Here is a 21,607-nt window from a genome sequence, read left to right on the forward strand (position 1 = left end):
CTGCCCCCGGCCTCGAAACCCACTATTTCCTAACTCCATGTTCCCACTTCATAGCATACTCCAGGAGACAAACTCGCCTTGAGCAGCTGTCGCGATTGCCTGGATAGTGTGAATTTTTTTTTACCCTGAATAATGTGAATTTTTAACCCCTTCTTTCTTTTCTTTTTTTTGGGGGGGAGGGAGAAGGGGTTTACAGTGGTGGATGGGTCAGCTGAGGATGATCTTGAGCTTGGGATCCCTGTCTCCACCTCCAAAGCACTGGGATTACAGGTCTATACCAGGCTATACCCTGCTTTATATATGGGGCTATACCTCACTTTATATATGGGGCTATACCTCGCTTTATGTGGTGCCAGGAACTGAACCCAGAAATTTGCACATAGTAGGCCAGCACTCTACCAGCTGAGCCACGTCCCTAGCCCCTCTGTAATCTGCTCATGTCTGCCATGCCTCGCCTTCTTCTTGAAGTTCTTGGCTTGTTTATGAATTAGACCTCTGTTTGAACTACTCATTTTATTTACACTACAGCCTTGGGCTATGGCCCTTGGGGAATTCATCATCCCGTAACGATGCAGCCACAGGAATGAAAGCAGAGTGAAGTTTGAACACTGTGCTTCGAAGCTCTCCAGGGACCTGAGATGCAGACCCAGGATTCTCCCTGGGGAAGGGATATCCAGGAGAGCCTTTGCTGAAGAGGCAGCATGTTCTGGGTCTTAGAAAGTCCGGTCTTAGTGGCTAATCTTTGGCTACGGTCCTCTTTTCTGCCACAGGGTGTCCCCAGTTGCTTGGGATACTTGCCAATGCCCACCCTGCAGACACCATACTCTGTCTATTTGGATGCACCTGCAAGACCTCCGGCGGTGAGGTGCCACGCCTGCCATTTTGAGTCTGGGATAGTTTAGTGGTAACTATGCAGACACCTGCTATCTGCTCCAGATGTGGGGGAGAGCATGTTCTAGATCCGCCGGGGTGTGCTGACTTGCTTGGGCTCGGCTACTCATATGCACCCTACTCTAGGACACCTTGCCTAGAGAAAGATGCCACCTATCGTGGGCTGGGTCTTCTCACATCAGTTATTATAATTCAGACAATGCCCACAGCATGCCCATAGGCCAAATCAATGTAGACAATTCCTCACTGAGACTCTCTTCCCGGGTGTTCTAGATTGCATCCAGTTGATAGTTTAGGCTGACTGTCACCGTATTTGATCTTTCCAATACAGATGTGGATTTGTATTTTCCTACTAAATCCCTACCATCTCCAATAAAATGGGTTAAGCTATATAACCATGCCCTTTCCATTTATTCTCATTTCATTTATCTTACCACTCTACCATCTGGTGTACATCACCTCAAACTTCAAACTTTGGGGTTGGGTTTTTGAGACAGGCTCTCCTGTGGCCCTCAGGCTGGTTGCCAACTCACTGTGTAAGTTCCTGGCACTGAGTTCCTGATCTTCCTGTCTCTGCCCCATGAGTGGGACTAAAGGTGTGTGCCACCACATCTAGCTTTCAAGGTCTTTTAAACAGAGTCAGTATCTAAAGTCAGTCCAACTGCAAATCCCTAGCTCTGTACATCAAGGTTACCTTGGAGGGAGGCAATGAGCAAGGGGTCATCCCTGTCATTTGGCAGATGGAGACATCAAGGTTGATTGCTCAGACCCCTCTGAGAAGCAAGGAGGAGGGCCAGAGAAGCTGCATGCCTGTGCTCTAAGCTGACCCCCTTTGCTAGGTATGCTCAGGAGCTGAGGGTAAGGCCTGCGCACCAACCAGTCTGTTCCTCGTTTCTCCTGGATTATTGGAAAGCAGCATGCTGCTGGCTTGTGTGTCAGTGAGAATGCGGAGCAGGGTCCAAGCGGCATTTATTTCATTGTCAGAAGCAGGTGGATCACTTTGGCTTCAATAAGGCAACCCTTTGATGCGCTCATCAGCCCTCCTGGTTACCAGGAGACCTGGGCATGGTATGGGGCAGGGGAGGGCAGTCTGGTGTTTACCAGGTCAGTGCCAAGCTGCTTGCCTCCACATTCCCACCCTGAGGGGTGCTGTGACAAGCAGGCATCCTGGGGAGTGCAAGTATCTGGCCCAGGATGGTGTGTGCTGTGTGCCTTCTGCAGCTGCTGGAAACTTCTGCCGTGCCCTGCCTTCCTGGAGTGACTTCCCTAACTTTGTTGCCTGAAGCTTGCCCTTCTCTGGGGTGAGGGTCCTTGAGGACAGTGGCCTCCAGGCTCATTTTGTGTCTCCCCCAGGCTCCCTTCACATTAGTGACCTTTCTATCCAAACCTCCCCACAACTGCCTTGTAAAGGAATAAACCAAAGGAGCATAGGGCCTTAGGGGAGGGGGTTTGCCCTACTGACGCCTAGGAGGAAGCTGAGCTGAATTAGGTAGGAGGTGGTCATTAGAACTTCCTTCCTCTTTGATTTCAGGGAAATAGATAACTTGTGGTGCAGACACTAATGAGAAAGATGTTTCAAAGGCCCATTGTTCTCAGGGAACAGGTGCTGCATGAGAGCTAGTTCTCTCAAGGGGCCTTTTCCTTTTGTGTAAAAAGACTTTTTTTCTTCTCTATCTCTCTCTGTCTCTCTTTCTGTCTACACACCCCCACACACACACAATACAAACACTCTAGAGGAAAATCAGCCTAGAGAAAATTTGCATTCCTCTTCTGAGGTGGCTCCCACTGTCAAGGCAAGGCCAGCTGGACACTGAGCAGACAGCCGCATCAGTCTCAGACTGGGGTCCGTCCACGTTTCAAATGTTTTGTCTGACAGGTAAACCATTTAAACACAAGTCTGATACACAAACTCCTTTTCTATGAGACAATTGTTTGTTGGGCATTTTAGTGAAGCTGTGTCAACAGCTTCTCTCAAGTATTTTATGGAAGTTGGGCATTTTTATACAGCTCGAGTTGAGGGAGCTGTACTCTTTATAGAAGCTTCCAAACAATCTATTCTAAATGCAGAGAAGAGAAAGACATCTTAAAACAAGATTAAAAGTATGAACCAGCAAGGTGATAGTGATCAATGGCTTTAATCTCACCACTCGGGAGGCAGAGGCAGGTGGAGCTCTGTGAGTTCGAGACCAGCCTGGTCTACAGCGATAGTTCTAGGACAGCTAGAGTTGTTACACAGAGAAACCCTGTCTCAAAAAAAATCCCCAAAACAAACAAATAAAAACAAGCAAAAAAAAAAAAAAGTATGAACCATACCCTTTGCTTTGACAAGTTGTCGTGTCTCTGACTTCTCCTGTATAGATGAGGTATGATGTCTAGTTTTTGGTTTTATGTCAGCACAAACTAGAGTTATGAAAAGGAAAACTTAATTGAGAAAATGCCCTTATTAGATTGGTCTGTGGGCAAGGCTGTGGGGCATTTTCCTCATTAATGATTGAGGCGGGAGGGCTCAGTCCATGTTTGTGGTGCTACCCATGGGCCGGCGGTTCTGGGTTGGTATAAGAAAGCAGGGTGATTAAGTCAGTAGGCGGCATCCCTCCTCGACCTCTGCATCACTTCCTGCCTCCAGGCTCCTGTGTTGGGAATAAAGCATTAGGACCACAAGTGGGCAGGTCCCCGGTCCTGCGGTCCTGCAGTGCAGTGGGTGATGGATGCAGGCAGATGGGACCTGAAGACATGAGTCATATTGGAAGCTTTATGGGGGAGAGGGGGAAGAAAACAAGGGAAGGAAAGAGAAAAGAGGTAAAGAGACACAGAGACAAAGGGGGACAGAGGGCAGATGAGAAAGGGAGAGAGAGAGCCAGGAAAAGTCCTGTCTGCCCCAGGGAACAGCAGGAAAGAGAGAGGGAAGAGATCAGAAGTGGGTGGAGCCTTTCTTTTAAAGAGCCAGGGTATATACACCAGCGTTCCACTACAAGTTGCACAATGAAATAAAACGTTTTCTCCCCAAGTTGCTTTTGGTCATGGTGTTTTATCATGGCAATAGAAACCTTACCTAAGACATGAGGTATAGAGTTGAGGCTTTATTATAGGAATGATTTTTTTCTATATGAAACTATTTCATAGCAAATTTGAATTGTTCCACTGATCCTTTCACCTAAAAGCATTTCATCCTTAGACACCGTGCTTTAGACAGTCGCAACAGTTGTACCTGAAATGCTTTAATAAGGTAACTAAATAGTCAATAAACACTAAACCAAATGCATAACACCACATTATACACCAAACATCGTGAAGTGTACCGAATGACAGTTAATAAGAATTTTTCACCTAGAAAAACATTTTAAAATTTATTATTATTATTATTATCATCATTTGTGTGTGTGTGTGTGTGTGTGTGTGTGTGTGTGTGTGTGTGTGTGTAGGCATGTGCATGCCACAGCCCAAGTGTGCATCAGATGACAACTCTTCAAGAGCCAGCTCTCTTCCTTTATTCTGTCGAGGCAGGGTCCCTCTCCTTGTAGCTACCTTTCTGTTCTCCAGGCTAGCTGGAAGGTGAGCTTCTGGATTATTCTCCTGTCTCTGCCTCCCATATGACCACAGGCGTGCTGGGACTACAGATGCTCACCACTGCATTTGGCTTTTTGAGGGTTCTCAGGATCGAACTCAGGTGGTCAATCTTGTGTAGCAAATGCCTTTACCTGCTGATCCATCTCACCAGCCTGATAACATGCAATTTAACCAGTGAATCAGAATCTGGAAGGCTACATCCTCACTTGTATATGATCATCCTAATGCCTGCAAGAAACAGATTGGTGGCAGTTTTGAAGCAATAGCATGGGTTATCTTCCTCTCCTAAGATGCCCATTCAAGTGACAGTCCTTCCCTTGATGTTGTCCGCTTTCCAATGTCAGCTTATGCTAAGTAGCCTATACATTAACAGCTTTACAGCTTCTGGACCTTCAAATAAAAAGCTTTATCAGATAATGGGTTCCTTTGAGAAAACCGTATTACTCGTTATTCACATTAATGAAAGATCTCTGTTATAAGAAACAATGGAGGCTGTGGTTGGTAGCAGTTCTGTACTGGATCCTCTGACATGTGTGTTTTACATGTGTGTACATGAAACCTTCATGTGTCTTCCAGTCAATTAATTATAAACTGGGAACCATAAAGGGAACTTTTCTGTAGGCACATAAGAGAGTTCCCTCGTATAAGCAAAATATTGCTTATAATTCTGCAAATAAACATGCTTCATGATAGGCCTATGTGATACAGATTTTTCAAACATATCAATAGTCGCCATAAGTTATTTTCTGTGTCTTAAAGGTAAAATTCATTGATTTTTGCCATTAAAAAAAAACTTTGGGTGAGAAAGTCATTATTTCTGTTTGACTAGAGCTAACTCTGACATGGCTGTGTAAACACTGCCAACAGTAAGCATTTATTTCCTCTCATATACCCTCTCATTACTTAAGCAGAATGGAAAGGTACTCCCTATCTCCCTCTCCTCTCAATACAAAGACCTCTGTTATGTGACAGGCTGGGAACCAGGCAAAGAGGCATACTAACGTAGACTTCCAAAGGAAGGGGTAGTCAGGACAGCCAGCACTACTCTCTTCTATCATTCTCGGGTGTTACTTTCTTTGGAAGACGCTATTGCAGAGCTCTCTGTAAAACAGTATTTCTACCACAGCCCTAAGGATCATCCAGGAATCCAAATGCAGTATTATGGCCCCCGCCTCCCATACAGTGCCTCAAATGTTGGTAGCAGGAGGAGTCACCAGCATTTTGAAACGATCCACAAGTGACTGTCACCCTAAGGCTCATGCTCCATCAACAACAGCACTGATTCTGGGTCCTGAATCCATTCAGGAGTCTGCAATGTCAAAACTTCTTTTATAATTACACATGCCATGCATTTCTTTTTCAGTCACTCATGAGTGTGTAATGGTGTTTTAGTTACCTTTCTATTGCTATGCAAAGATACTATGGCTTATAGAAGAAAGGAACAGTTTGTTGTGGGTCTACAGTTTCAGAGGGTGAGTTCATGCCCATTATGGCTGAAAGCACAGCAGTAGGCAGGCATGGTTCCGGAGCAAGTAGGTGAGAGCTTACATTATGATTTGTAAACATGAGAGAGAGAGAGAGAGAGAGAGAGAGAGAGAGAGAGAGAGAGAGAGAGAGAGAGAGAGAGAGAGAGAGAGAGCTTGAAATGGCATGGACTTTTTGAAACCTCAAAGCTCACCCTTCAATAACACACCTCCTCCAAGACCATACTTCCTACTTTTTCCCAAATAGTTCCACCAACTGGGAACTACGTGTGCAAACACATAAGCCTGTGGGAGTCACTCTCATTCAAACTACAAGTAGTCTCTTCTAAAGGCTGCATGATGTGTGATATTAACAAATTGATTGTTAATGTGTGTTATTTCCACATTAACATTATAAGTAAATCTGCTTCTTTGTATATTTCTACGAGGAATTCAGAAATGGTTTGCTTGTACTGAGCATCATTTCTCCATTTTTATGTAGTTCAAGAACCCCTGCCTAGGGAATGGTGTTGCCCACAACTGACTTGATCTACCAACACCAAAGAATTTAAGACAGTCCCCCATAGATATGCTAACCAAATATAGACATTTCCTAGTGGAGGCTCATCTCAGGTCATGCTAGGTTGAGTCAAATTGACAATTAAAGCTCATTATCACAGATAAAACAAAGGCCTTTGATCTTCAAAGCTATTCCCAAATCCAAAGTGCTCCCCATTTTCACTCTGTATGGCGATTAGGTTCAAATATTAATGTGACAACAGTATCTAAGATGATGCGTAAAAATAGAGAAATTGTGCTCAGCACAAGTAAACAAGTGAGTAGCCGAGAGGATTGTAGACACTAATTCTCTCTCTATTCTTAGATGAGATGTGACAAGTTCCTGCTTTAACTTCCCTACAATGATGGGCTATAACCTGGAATCATAAGCCAGACTCTTTCAACCTTAAGTCGCTCTTTGTCAAGGTTTTATCACAGCAACATGAATGAAGTTAAAACCATTCCCCAATTATAAAAGAATACCATTGATGCTTTTGACCTTTCTTAATGAATTGGTATTTGAAAACTGATACAACTAATATTTTATACAAATATATATTATTTGACAGCAATTTTGCAACAACTAACGCCAAGAACACTTTTCCTAATTTAAAACATAGTAGGACTCTAATATAACTCTTTAAGATGTCATATGCAAATCCACTATCTGGTTGTTTTTCTTATGCTTTTATTTGTCTCCTGAGCTAGGATCTTGCTCTGTAGGCCAGTGTCTTAGTTAGGGTTTCTATTGCTGTGAAGAGACGCCATGACCATGGCAACTCTTACAAAGGAAAACATTTAACTGAGAGACTTGCTTACAGTCCATTAGCATCATGGCAGGGAGCGTGGAAGCATGCAGGCAGACCAGGTGCTGGCTACATCTTGGCTTGCAGGCAACCGGAAGTTGACTGAGACATTGGGCGGTACGCTGAGTATAGGAAACCTCAAAGCCTGCCCCCACAGTGACACACTTCCTCCAGCAAGGCCATCCCCACTCCAACAAAGACACACCTCCAAATAGTGCCATTGCCTATGAAATTATGGGGGGGGCACTTATTTTCAAACTACCACAGTCAGGCTGGCCTGAAAACTTACTATGTAGTTCACTTTGTCTTCAAACTTGTGGTAATTCTCCTATTTCAACTTCCTAAATGTTGGCATTACAGGCATGAGCCATCATGCCTAGCAACTAACTGGTATTTGAGAAAATATGTATTTTTCTCTAAGTGGTCTTTTGGAAGAGGTGCACCAAATGTCGCTTCTAGCCATAGTTATGTTCAGAACATGTGATTATTTTTAAATTGTCTTGTAAGGGGGCTTAAATCGCACTCAAGCCAAAAGCCCAATCATTGGCTGCTTCTTTTTCAACTTGTGCATGTTCATTCCTATCATTTCTCTACAAAATTTCCACGGTGTCTCTCAAAAATCAATACCATGTAAGCTTTCTGAAAGGCCCTGCAATTTACTTGAGTCTTCCGATTACAGAGTGATTACAGCACTCTGCAGAACTGCACCTGTCAGAGTGAGGGCCTCGCCTAGCAGCCTGGGGAAAGGAGCTGTTGTCAGGGGAAGCAGAGGACATCTGAGACCCTCGCTGTTTTTCAATGAAGTCCTCCATACGGTTCACCCTATGAGAGGTGTTATTTCTGGACAAGCCTTTTCCCATTGGCTAACCAGACCTGTGTGTTAGTGAGAGGTTCCAAGTGTGCAATAGAGATGGTTCGGTTTTCCTTTTAACCTCAATATTCGTTTGTTATAGAAACAGCTTGTGGTGTGAACCCATGGGGAGAAGAGCTGGAATACAGGTAACTTAGACATGCATGCTAATTTTAACACTCACTTTCATGTATCAAACATTTGGTGGAATCTTCCCTTTTTAACTGAGTTCAGAAACTGCAGACCTGCATCACCTACAATCATCATTGTGAATCTACGTTTCTGTAATTTTACACATACATCTACTTGTTCTTTCTGTTTGGTGGGAGGACAAGAATTTGATACCAGTTTTTGAGTTTTCTTTAAAAAGCTGTCAACAAAATATTCACAACTCCTTTGACTGATGTCTTTAGGGGTTTATAAGGCCCCAACTCTTCTTTTCAAAGCAATTCAAGGAAACTAAGGTGCTTGGTACTTAGTATGTGCTCAGTAAATGTAAGGTGATTAAACAAACAAAACCACAAACTAAAAACTATGTGCATAGTCTTCACTTGAGTTCACCCCACAACAGAACCCAAGATAATGACTCTGAGGCAATAGTTGACTTGGGAATTGTCCCAGCAAGCAGAGGAAGGGATCAAAGTCAATACAAGCTGCAGCTGTCCAGCTCTACCAGCAGCCTTGAGAAATACAGAGAAAGCCTCCTAGGATTACTCAGCAGGGGCTGGGGCACCATACAGGTGTTTATATACAGGAGGATGAATGAAACATGCAAGCTCTTAGCTCAATATTCTACAGTGACATAGAGTACATTTAATATTAGTCCTCAGCAAGTTGCCTGAGTTGTGCTTTGTGAAGACTAAGTGTGAAGGGACACCATCTCAAGAAATGCCAAAAGTTACAGGATTTTAAGTTTCATCCGGGGCAGGGTTTAGGCCCTCCACCATGTGTCCAGGCTGAGAGAGCATCTCTCCATGGGAAATGGGCTCCTCAAGTCCATTCGTACACCAGGGAAAAATACTGATCTACTACCCCGGGTTCCATAGATTGCCCAGGCCTCCTCACTGACACTTAGTTACTTTTCTTTGCTGTGATAGAACACCATGACCAAGGAAGTGTAGCAGGGAGGGTTTATTTGGGTCTTACTGTTCTAGAATCCATAATGGTGGAATCAGAAGTGGCAGGTGACAGGTGGTAAGAGCAGAAGCTGAGAGCTCACAGCTGGAGCCACAAACAGGAGACCCCAGGGAGCACTCAAAATGGCTCAAGTCTTTAGAAACCTCATAGCCTACCCCAGTGACACACCTCTTCCAGCAAGGTCCTAATCCTCTCCAAACAGCCAACAACTGAGGACTAAGTGTTCAAAGGCCTGAGAATTATGGAGGAACATGTCATCCAAACCACATCTTTGTAACATCTAGTGTGAGGAGTTCGTTCACCCATTCAAGTTAGACACAAGAACTGGGTCATATTTACAATATGCCAAAGGTTTCAGAATGTGTACCCCAGCCAGCCTAGGATAAACCATGGTGTACCCTTAATCTGTGGGAAAGGTATTTCTGATGAACTCATAGCAATGCCAACAGGCTTGATTACCACAGACCAGGTGCTGGGCCAAAGCGGTGGTGTTGTTCCCCACACCCCTTTTTATAAATGAAAAGAAATGAAGTTCACGAAGGTCAAAGACATCACTTAGTTCCGAAGTTTCCTAAAACCAAAATAATCAATGCTGGAGGAGATGGAAATGATAATTACCACAATTTGTTCATGGCACATTGTATGACACGTTGAATTATCATCCTGGACCCCAGGAATGTGTAGGAACATTGCATTTCCATAAGAACTAGGAAGAGACATGCTCCAGGAAAGCAGGATTGAACTCCATCCCACTCTGGCCCCAAATCCCATAAACGGCACTTCCTTCTCAGCTCTACCATGGATGGCACACGGCACGCCCCCTTCTGTGGTCTTCACACTCCCCTGGCTGCATACAAGCTCTAACTTCCCTGCTTTGACAAGCCCTCCATCATTCCTGGAGCTGCAAAAGCCATGCAGAGGTGAGTCTCCCATTCTCCAGAGAGACCTCTTGTCCATGACGTTACACTTCACTGCTGGGGGAAAGATGACTTCTTAAGTATAAAACACCGTCTCAGACAGTTGCTCCCTGCCCTGCCTCTGTTGCAAACTGCCAGAAAAAATAGTCTGTCTAAACTGGGGGCCGTGGGGGCGGGGGGGCTGTCTGGATATCTGTGGCCTCTCTGTGGGTTTCAGGGAAGTTAGGCTAGCTGTTCCCTCATTTCCCCGGACAGTCCTTGTCGGTAGACAGAGGCTGCCGGGTAAGTGCAGAGCAGAGGTAATCAGTTCACCTCCTCCCAGCTCCCAGCTCCAGCCTGATCTGCAACTCAATCACTAGCACACAGCTAACCAAATCACCGCCTGGAGCTCGGGGTCTCCCGTAATGTGGCTCAGGGGCCTCATTTGCAATCACCATTAACCAGAGAGGCTGCACGGCTATTTGGGACCCATAGTGTCATAGAATATTTGCAGAAACCAAGGGGCTGAAAGAGGTTTTAGAGACTTTGGTATCAAAGCGGAAGAGGATAGACCTTAGGCCTCCTGCTCCCCGCCCCCTCTCGGCCCACACCCTGCCCCTAACTTCTCAGCTGCTAAGAAGCAGTGAGGAGACTCCAAACTGAGAGAGAACCTGGGGAAAACGTTGAAGAGACCGAGAACAGGGCCCTCTGACATGGGTTAAGAACTGGGTAACCCCACATACCAGCTCTTCAACAATCTTGCTGCAAAGCTTTGAACCGCTTTCAAGTGGGCATTCACGCTGAACACTCCAAAGGCTGACTCTCAGTCTCCAGTCTTCCGGTCTCATTCCAGCCCCCCGCTGGGCAGAGTTAGCAAAGCCCGGGGCAATTCAGGGTTTCCAAGGTCGGCTCACACAGCACAGGCAGAAGCCTTGTTTGACTCTGCCGGTCTCACATCTCCCCTTCCTCGTCTCTCCTCAGAGGACTTCCCCTGTCCTCTCCCTTTTCCCCAGCCCCATCTTCTCCTCCCCTCTCAACTTCTCCCCCCCCCCATTGCCTTCCCTCCTCCTTTTCCCAACTCTTCCTCCATACTACACCCTCTTCCCCACCACCACAGCACAAACGTTCATCCACACAAGCTGCTCTACGGATGAAGGACGCTTAGATGCCGTAAGGAACGGACCTGGAATACCCCCAGTTTCAGATTTCGCATCTGCCAGGCACTTGAAGCAAAACTACCGTTGTCCAGTTTGTCACTCCTCATGGTGTGTGTGTGTGTGTGTGTGTGTGTGTGTGTGTGTGTGTGTGTGTGCTCTATTTGTAAATCCAAGATTAACGAGTTATAAGAAAGAATGGCAGGGCCCCCGCTGAATGCAGGCAGGGAGGTGGGGTACTAATGTTCTTAGGCCCCATGCATAGGAGGGCACTGGGTGGCAGCATCAGGCAGAGCCTTTCAAAAGTTTGCCAGAAAACACCTTGCTAGCATTTCTTTTTAAGAACTCAGCTTATCAAAGCTGTGGTTAAAGAGGAGGAAGCCACCAGCCGTTCCCACTCACCGTGGACTGGGAAAGGCTGAGGACTGAGATGAGGGGGGGCTCTGGGGGGCCTGCAGACCCCTCCCTGGAAAAGCCTGGCTGCAGGAACTGACTGTGACACCCTACAGACAGGGCAGACGGCAGGGCTGCCTTGGTGGCTAGGCCAATGGGAGAGGAGCCAGGAGAGAAAAACGACCAACCTGGAAGGGGCAGCACCTGGAGACCTCTAGCTCAAATGCCGGCTCCTGGAGGAGTACTTTTCAGGGGGTGCAAAGGAAAACTGGGGGGGCACCATTTGGAATTCTGCTCTAGGCACAGTGTTACAAGGACAAGCACGGGGGTTGGGGGGAGTGAGTCTCTCTCACCCATTTCCAGGCAGGTACTTAAAACCCAGTGTTCCATGTCAGCTGGTCACTCTAAAGGATCCTTTTCATTAGAGTGGGCTTATGGCTATGACAGCTTAAACCAGAGTATCTTCAGTCCCTGGAAGGCCCTGCCTTCCACTTAGAAGGAAAGGCACTGGTTTGAAGGAACTCCAGGTCAGTGAGGCTGCTAATGAAGGTGACCTGTGGAAGCGTAGTAGATACACTAGTGAATTATAACTCAGCACTTCCTTGAAGTCTTTAAATGTTACTAGATTCTCAAGAAAGCCTGAGACTGTTCCCACACAGTCTTCACAGCTCCCCTTATAGCTCCAGGCAGCCCAGCAGAAGGAACGCAGTGGCCTTGGTCACCATGTCACGTCCCAGTCTTACAAGGTGCGGGGGAAGCACCACAGATCAATAGTTATTCTTGGTTAACATTGCCATAGCTTTTGCCCTCAAAAGAAAGGAAGCCCCTCCCCCCCATAGATCACAGCTAATTATAGCAAAGGCATATTTTATGTGGTCTATTTCTGGACTTGACGTTTAGGAAAAGAACTCTTTTGAGTTTTTATGCAATCCTTAGTCTAACCAGCAGCCGGTGGTACTTATAGATAGCTGTTCTTATAAATTAATTAATTCACTAGCTAGTGAATTAATTGAAATATTTAAAAAGCCTGTAGCTATCTGCTAGCTTTGTGTTGAGAGGGGGCTCTGCTGGCCTTCTGTCACCCGGGCCCTGGATAAGCACAAGCGGTTGGAGACCCCACAGAGCAGTTTGCCTGCTAACTGGGTCCCTCTGCCCACCGTGGCCCTCCTAGTTCTGTGTGCGGGGACCCAAGCTCTATGACACACAGTGCACTCTGTTTACTTGCAGTGAGCTCTAATGAGCAGAGTCCCCGAGGGGATATTAATGGGAAATGAAAAGCCAAACGAGCATTGATAGGAAAAACTGAGCCATGAAAAATCACTCCTCAAAAGCACATGGCAGCTATTTTTCTGTTCCTGCTTACACGATCTTAAGCTACCTTAAAGCTCTAAGTGACACTCTTTGGAGGGCCTATAAATTACATGCAAGAATGTGTGCGTGCTTTGTGTGTGTGTGTGTGTGTGTGAGCATATGTGTGTATGTGTGCATGTGTGTGTGTGTGTTTAGAGAGGAGGCTTTTGTAAACACATTCATCATCTACCCCCTGCCCATATACACACACTATCTCTTAGCAGCTTCAGAAAGCTGTGGAGGAGCCAGGACAGTTATCTCTATGTTTGCCTTGAAGATGAGAAAGGGAAGGCTCAGAAAGGTTGAGTCAACTACAAAAAAAATCACACAGCTGTCCAAAGCTGACTCAAAGCCCTGTACCCCGACTCTGGGCCCATGGATTGGGGGCAGCAAGACTGTTGCAGTCAACAAGCCATTATCATGGAAAAAACATGCATGGATGATTCCCCTTGCCACCCAGCAAGCTCTAAGCACCCCTTCTCCATCATTGGGTGCAGTCAGTGAACCACGTAAACTCAAGCTTTGGAACTGCTGCGTCGCATGATTTAAAAGGTATTAAAATGCAAAACAGGAGTAAACAATATTTCTTGCCATAGGGGAAGTAACTAATTTAAGTTGACAAAATAATGGGATTGGAGTAAGGTCTCCAAAGTGGCCATGAAATGGAATTCAAGAGTATTTTTAATATGGACACTATGTAGTTGCTCTGCCAAGGATGACTGGAAAAGAATTCTCATTTATAAAAACAAGCCATAAAGGGGGGGGGGCACTGAAAGGGGGGAAAGAGATGACTGAGCAGGGGTGATGGAGAGAACACAGGAATGCTTCAGGGAGATTCATGGATCCCTCACAGCCTGGGTACCACAGACAACCCGCTGCAGTCTCTGTATGGTCCAGGTCCCCTCCATCACATCGCCCCCAGGAATAAGGCCTGAGAGGCTCCAGACAGCTGTCAGTCTAAAGACTTCCGGGAATGGAGGCGGGGGGGGGGGGCACTTGTAAGCACTGATCTGCAGCAAGAGGGCTGAGGACTGTCTGCTCATGAGAGTTCATCGTCACACGATCACTCAACACTGCCCGACCACAGTGATCAGAGTAGCAGACTTGGTCTCCTGGAGACAGTCCCAGACTCTGCTGCAGACACAGCCCCTCCCCCTGTCCCTCCAGGCCCCAGTAGAGTGAAGACAGGTAAGCAACTCCCTAAGGAGTCCTGAATTTCATTTTATTTTCTGACCACTTCACCTTTGGGGGGATTTAGCTGAGTTCCCCCCCCAGCATGCCCCTTACCCCATTCCCAGTCTTTCCCACATCCTTAGGCAGTTGGCTCTTCATTCATTTCCCCAAATGGACCGTGACATGTAGAGGTCCGTCTAGTCCTGCATCTTGGCTTACAACATTGGCATGAAGGGATGAACACAGAGGAAGCAGAACTCAGCGAGCAGGGAGGCAGCCACCAGCAACTCAGCAGCCAGCCGCCTGCAGGCTCCAGGCAGCCTCTGCAGCTCTGAGCTGGTTTCATTATTACACAATTGATGCGAAGCCCTCCTCCCGCCCCGCTGTCCTCAGGGAAGGCTCACATCTAGCTGGCAGGAGGGAAAGGAGCTAAACTCCTCCCAGCAACACACACACACACACACACACACACACACACACACACACACACACACACACACACACACACACACACACTTTGCACAGTTTGAGGACAAGGGCAAACTCTTGCAGAAACGGCCCCTTGCCAACTCCCAGGTCCTGTCTAAGCTCCCCAGTTCTGTAGCTACTTTTCTATGGCCAAATCCTTGTACGACCGGCAGGGCAGATGGCAATTTGCATAACTTTTCAGATCTCCTCTCAGGGGCACTGGCCCACAAATGTTTGGGAGGGAGGTAAGGACACCTCTACCGGACTCTTCCAATCACCCTCCCTTCTGCTGCCCCCACACCCTGCTCGGAGGACAGAGTCGGGGAGACACTACATGCCCACTCCACTGTTGCTTGCCAGTCCAGGCAGCACCACACTGTCACTGTGAAAGCACCATGCCACCCAGAGAGCGAGAATGAGTGAGCCTCGGCAAGCAAGCGGCTCCAGAGCGTCGTGATCCTAGCTCCAGCAAACTGTTTGCACGAGCTCCCTGATATGTCTCCTGAGAAAAAAAGGCTAGATCCCCCACGGAGATGGCTAGAAAGCGTAAGAGGAAGTGACTCACCTTTAGGTTGTGCGTGGGGTTGACCACACAGACAAGTTGCCCAGCAGCAGAGAAAACCCGTTTAGCCTTGTAGTGCTGAAACCGGAGGTGAATGAGATCCAACACAGCCCCAAAGCACTGGGTAAAGAAAAGCATCACAACTTTTGGGGGGTTGTTGGTGCACAGAAAGGCAGCGGAGGAAGCTGTAAGTCCTTGGGCTCTGAATGGGAGCACAGCCCGAGACACTGCTCCAGCCCGGCTTAGCGCGCCTTCATATTCATCATCAAAATAAGACGGTTAGAATCTTGCAGCAGCGAGGCAGCCAATCAAAAGGACAGAAATGTTATCCTTGAGGTGCAGAGACAGCCAATAACAAATACCTCCCCTACTGAAACTCCCTGATGAATTGAGCCTGGCGGAGAATGTATTATTGAACATTACCATAGATCAGCACATTGCATTTATCTTGTGATTACAGCCAACCATACATAATGCTGGGGAGATAGGCTGACAAAATTGATTGCTTAATGTGTCTCCATTTATTAATTGACTTAATTTAACATGAGAGCCTTTCTTAGTGCCCTGAACAACACTCCCCCCAAAAGAAAAAAATGTAAAACATTTAAACCTCCAAAGAGGAGAGCATTGTGCTCCAATAGGCAGATGGGTTAGGCAGCTTGTGGCTCTACTCACCAGAGCTGCTGGGAGAAAATCAAATACTACAAGACACTGATTCTAGATACGGATTTGGCAGCTGCAGAAATGTGTGTCTTACAATCTTGGGCTCTGACTCTCGGTAATTTGGATTGTAGCCCCTTGGTAATAACTCCCTACTCTTTATGCAAAACAAACAAAACCCTGACAAATGACTTTTAAATTGAGGAGGGAAATTCATATATACATATATATGTATATATATTTCAAAATGCAGTAATCACTGAACTCTCCTTTATTAAAGCATAAAGATGCGCAGAGCTTGCTCCTAAAAATAATGAAATCCCTGATGCATGAACACACACACAGAAAGAGAGAGAGAGAGAGAGAGAGAGAGAGAGAGAGAGAGAGAGAGAGAGAGAGAGAAGAGAAACCTACTTTGGGAAGACAGTGGCTTGTACATCAGCAGAATAATTACAGATGCAGAGAACCTATGCTTGGCACTCATTTGCATATTGGTGGGTAGCAAATTGCTAATTAACCAGTAGATTGTTGGAGACATTAAAATAGAGATTAGGACACATGCCACACAGCACTTACTTGTTTGTGTGAATGCCAGCAGCATATTGCTGTGTTGGAATGGGCAGAGACCAGTTCAGTCCTTAGCTGCAACAGAGCACTGGTCACCCCATGCCGGAGGTGGTCTGTGGGGCCACCCATTGTTTCCTGGAGGAGAGCTCCTAAGCAGTACATGGAGGGCTTTGGGCTTTCTGGGAATAAGCTCCGTGGTTTATTAATCTCTGCCACAAAAGTCCAAGAATTGGGCGTACAGAGTTTTCGTTCTTTGACTCTTCCTGCACTGAGTGCTCAGACAGACTCTAGTGCTGCTGCAGCAGGACCGGGCTCGGGATGAGCTGCAGCCATCGGTTTGCAGCTGTTGCTCCTTCCTGGATCCTCACTGCGCTGCCCCAGCATAGCTACAAACACAGCCAACAGCATCGTGAAACAGCATGAGATTAAAAACAAAACTCTCCTGCATGGTTCACAGTATGAACTCTGTAAATGACATCTGTCTTGATGGCAAAGGGCTTCTGGGGTCATAGGACCTAGGTTTTGATAGATACAGACTCTATGACCCCAGGACAGTTGAGCTGTGACCCAGTCAGGCAATTAAGAGAAGAACAAACTGAAATACAGCAGAGCCCTGGTTCATTTTAACTGGATTTTAAAACCAAATCAATATCTAAAGCAGTGGTTCTCAGCCTTCCTAATGCTGTGACCTTTAATACAGTTCCTCATGTTGTGGTGGCTCCCAACCATAATATTATTTTAGTTGCTACTTCATAGCTGTAATTGTGCTACTGTTATGGATTATAATGTAAATATCTGGGTTTTCTGATGGCTTTAGGCGATCCCTGTGAAGGAATCTTCTGACCCCAAAGGGGTTGCGACCCACAGGTTGAGAACCATTGATCTGAAGGAACACGTTGAATAACAAATACAATTGGAGGTTAATGTTTGCTCTTTGACAATGAATGCACCAGCAAAACGTATGACAGTGTCTGAACCGAGGAAACCTGAGTCAATGCACTCTGAAAACAGGGTGTGTGCTCTAGACCTGTAAACTGGGGTCTCATTTGCTTTCTGTTTTGCTGTGGTGAATGTATGAACAAAGGCAACTGAGGAGGAAAGAGTTTCTTTGGTTTTTAGTTCCAGGTCACACTCCATCACTGAGAGAAGTCAGGGCAGGAACTGAAGCAGAGGCCATGGAAAACACGCCTTGCTCTCTATGGCTTGCTCAGTCTCCTTTTTCATATAACCCAGGACAACCGCCCACAGTGGGGCTGAGTCTTCCCACATGGATCATTAAGCAAGAAAATGTCCCCAGGCTTCTCTACAGGCAGACTGATAGAGGCAATCCCTCAGCTAAGACTTCCTCTCCCCAGATGACTCTAGCTTGTGTCCAATTCACAAAAAACTAACAGTCCAGGTTTCTTGAAAATATGTAGTTTATTGTCTGATTTTATAAGCAAGTGTTCTTTATCTACAAACTTAGAAGCACTTTCAAAAGTTGTATAGTTTGTAATAAACTTCCAGGAATTAAACAGACTATATATTTATTTTTATTGAAGAAAGAAAATAAACCAGAGTGGACACAGTGGTACACACCTGTACTCCCAGCACCCCAGCACTCATGATGTAGAGGGAGATCATCTCAAGCAACATAGAAGATTTGAGGCCAGCCTGGGCCATATGATTTCCCATCGCAAAACACCCCAAAGAGGCTCAGTGCCCAAGCCTGACAACCTGAGTTCAGTCCCCCTAAAAACCTACATCCTGGAGGTAAAGAATTGACACCTTCTAGGACAAGGCCTGTGTGTGTGTGTGTGTGTGTGTGTGTGTGTGTGTGTGTGTGTGTGTGATGGTGGCACACCCCCTTAATCTCAGAACTTGAGAGGCAGAGGCAGAGGCAGGTAGATCTCTGTGAGTTCAAGGCCAATCTTGTCTACAGAGTGAGTTCCAGGCCAGCCAGGTCTGTTACACAGAGAAGCACTGTCTTGAAAAACACAACAACAAAAAACAAACACCAACAAACAAAAAGTGAGCATATATTCCCATGACCCCTTGAAGTATGAGCCACAAGTTATGTTTTGCTTTTTGAGACAAGGTTTCTCTGTGTAACCATCCTGGCTGCCTTGGAACTCACTTTGTTGACCAGGCTGGCCTTGAACTCACTGAGACCCACCTCCCTCTGCCTCCCAAGTGCTGGAATTAAAGGCATGCGCCACCACTGCTGAGCCCTAAACTTCTACTTTTATGTTCTTGGTAGGATTGGAGCTATTATTTCATTTATTTTTTATTTTATTTTATTTTATTTATTTGGTTTGCTTTCTTGCCTTACTAGAAGTAAGTTCGGTGACAGTGGGGATTTTTTTACCATTACCCTTTAAAAGGCACATTTTATATAGAATGGTTGTAAGCAAGATAAAGACACCATCAAATAGTACGAAGTCTGAGTACTTTGAGACATAGAAATGAATGCTTCTTTTAATTTGAAATTTGATTGTATTTCCAGGTCACACTCCATCACTGAGAGAAGTCAGGGCAGGAGGTCAGGGCAGGAACTGAAGCAGAGGCCATGGAAAACACACCTTGCTCTCTATGGCTTGATAGATCCGTCTCTGTCATACTAGAGTCATGGTGCTCTGAAAACCTGATCCCTTGCCAATCCCCCTTCCCTTCTTCCCAAACTCCTGGCACCACTGACCTTCTTACTATCACTATTGCCTTTTCCAGAATGTTCTACCATTACATCCATAAAGTATGTAGCCTTCCCAGAATGGCTTATTTCACTTAATAATGTACATTAAGAGCTCTCTGTCGCCGGGCGGTGGTGGTGCACGCCTTTAATCCCAGCAGTCGGGAGGCAGAGGCAGGCGGATCTCTGTGAGTTCGAGATTAGCCTGGTCTATCGAGCCAGTTCCAGGACAGGCTCCAAAACAATACAGTGAAACACTGTCTCGAAAAAACAAAAACAAAACAACAATAAAAAAGAGCTCTCTGTCTTCTCATGACTTGAGAACTCATTAATTAAAGTGCTGAATAATGTCCCTTTTTCTGAACATACCCAGTCTACCTGTTCACCAACTGGAAAGCATTTTTATAGCTTTCAAGATTCTAGAAAACTATGAATTAAGATTCCATAAACATCTGTAGGGAGAGATCATACATACCCATAGCGCTAACCACGCCCATTGGGGTGTGGTCATAGGTTACGTAGAATGTATGGGGGTTAAAAGAGCTGGGAGGAAGGAGATGCTCTCTTTGGGTTCCGGTTGTGTCCCGAAGAGCAGTGTGGGGACCTTTGCTTCTAAGCTTTCTTGGCTTCTCCCGTGATTCCTTCCTCAATAAAATATTATAGGACATCCCTACTTTGCGTAGCTTAATATTTCCTCGATACCTGGTGTCAGGAGTCAGGAAGTACGTTTACCCAGCCGATGTACGTGGCCTATGGCCCGGTGCGTCTCAGTGGCCTTGGAGACCCTCCTAAGTCACCAGGGTTTCCCAAGTCAGTCCCGTTCTCCTGCTTGGCACAGTTCTCTTCCACCTAAAGGGGTTCCGTTTCCATTGTTCTCTGGCCACTACCGGTTCCAGCCCCACGTGCCCCATTCCCGCCACTGCCGCCTTGGAGCCACAGTGGAACCGTGTGAAAGGAGCTGCCTGAGCCTGCCCGGGAGTAGATGCACACACCACAGCCCAAAAGCTGCCCTGTGTTTGGAAACGGCTTGGCACAGCATCCCCTTTATTCTCTGGCCATGCCAAAGGCCCCCTGGCATGTTCCCGGACCACCAGCATTCCCGGTGACTGCATGTCTCCACAGCCCTCCTGCCCACCCAGAAATCAACACTCCTTCCACACTAGCCCAACAAGCTCGGGTCCCCAGGGAGCTTGCTGAACCAGCCCCCGCCCCCCACCACCACCCAGCATCTGCCAACGCAGCTTTCCCTGGCAGGTTGCTGAAACAAGCATCCCTAAAGCCGCAACTAGGAGTGTTTGTTTTCCTTCCCGCCAGTAAGGTTCCACAGCACTCCATAACCGCATGTTCCCACAGTCTGCACGGGGCTCTTTTCCCTTTCTTTTAACAAAATCCTGTTCGCTAAATTTCTGTAAAAGCTTCTTGGGATTTCTCAGATTCCACTGGGAAAATAGAGAGCGCTTGGGACAGAGCTGTTTGGCGGTATACCTACACCACCTGTTGACCAAACATAGTTACTGCAAGTAATTATACACACCTCAACCGGAAATCACTGGAGGTAAGTGTTGCATTCTAGTACTTTAAGCTGGTGATAAGATAACCTACTCTATACCATGGCAGATAATCTTACGATGCATAACATTATGGATCTCATTGCTTCTTATATGAGTGACACCCTGGGAGAGGATTATGACATGCCCCAAATATATTTATGTCTGATGCTAATGATTAGTTTCATAATTCATATAATATCCTGGAAGAGGGGGGTTGATAATAGGGCAGAAAGCAGGGAAGTTGTGCAAACTATTTTTGGTAAATTAGAGACAAGAATTCAAAATCTTGAGAACAATGGGGAAATTACAGACAGATTGAGCACCTTAGAATGTAACACTGGCCGCCTAGGAGTCAGGATTGGTTCCTTGACTGCTGCCTTAATGGCCAAAATAGGATAAATTCAGGATGACATTACTAGGCTAACAGAGACAATTCCTTCCATGTCTGATGACTTGATTGATAAAACTCTAAGTATGGAACTTCAGATTGGAAAACTAACAGAAAAAAAATCATTCCATGTCTGAGGATAATGACCAGCTATCAGATAGAACACTGTTCTAGGAAGGCAACTTACATGCCATTCAGATAATATCTAAGGATGAGAATATTAAATGCTTGGAATCGCATATAAATGATAAATTCAAGAAAATGACAGACTCTATGAAGTCCTTAGAAAAATTTTGACCCAGGAGGTTCAAGCAATCAGAGAAATGGTGGTCAATAGGCTGCAGGTCTTAGACAAACTGCAATCTGATACACCAGATTCAGAAGTACTAGCAACAGGTCATGACAGAGGTTGACCTACACCTCTCAGATGTCGGAAGACCTTCCTAAGGCTGTTATGCCCTCTCCCATGGTCTTTCCAGTATCTACTACTGAAAAACCAGCAATGA

General features: G+C 46.0%; 1 protein-coding gene across 1 annotated transcript in view; it reads right to left on the reverse strand.

Annotated features, from left to right (window-relative positions):
* Window positions 1-15,643, reverse strand: part of Siah3 (siah E3 ubiquitin protein ligase family member 3) — a 62,781-nt gene extending 47,138 nt beyond the window's left edge. Inside the window, exon 1 of the mRNA XM_005070960.4 lies at window positions 15,272-15,643. Within this exon, the coding sequence (XP_005071017.1) occupies window positions 15,272-15,406 (135 nt within the window). The 5' untranslated portion in view covers window positions 15,407-15,643. The remainder of the gene's footprint in view (window positions 1-15,271) is intronic.
* Between the last annotated feature and the right edge of the window lie 5,964 nt (window positions 15,644-21,607).

The sequence above is a fragment of the Mesocricetus auratus genome, unplaced genomic scaffold, assembly GCF_017639785.1.
Source record: "Mesocricetus auratus isolate SY011 unplaced genomic scaffold, BCM_Maur_2.0 Super-Scaffold_2245, whole genome shotgun sequence".
NCBI classification, from domain to species: Eukaryota; Metazoa; Chordata; class Mammalia; order Rodentia; family Cricetidae; genus Mesocricetus; species Mesocricetus auratus.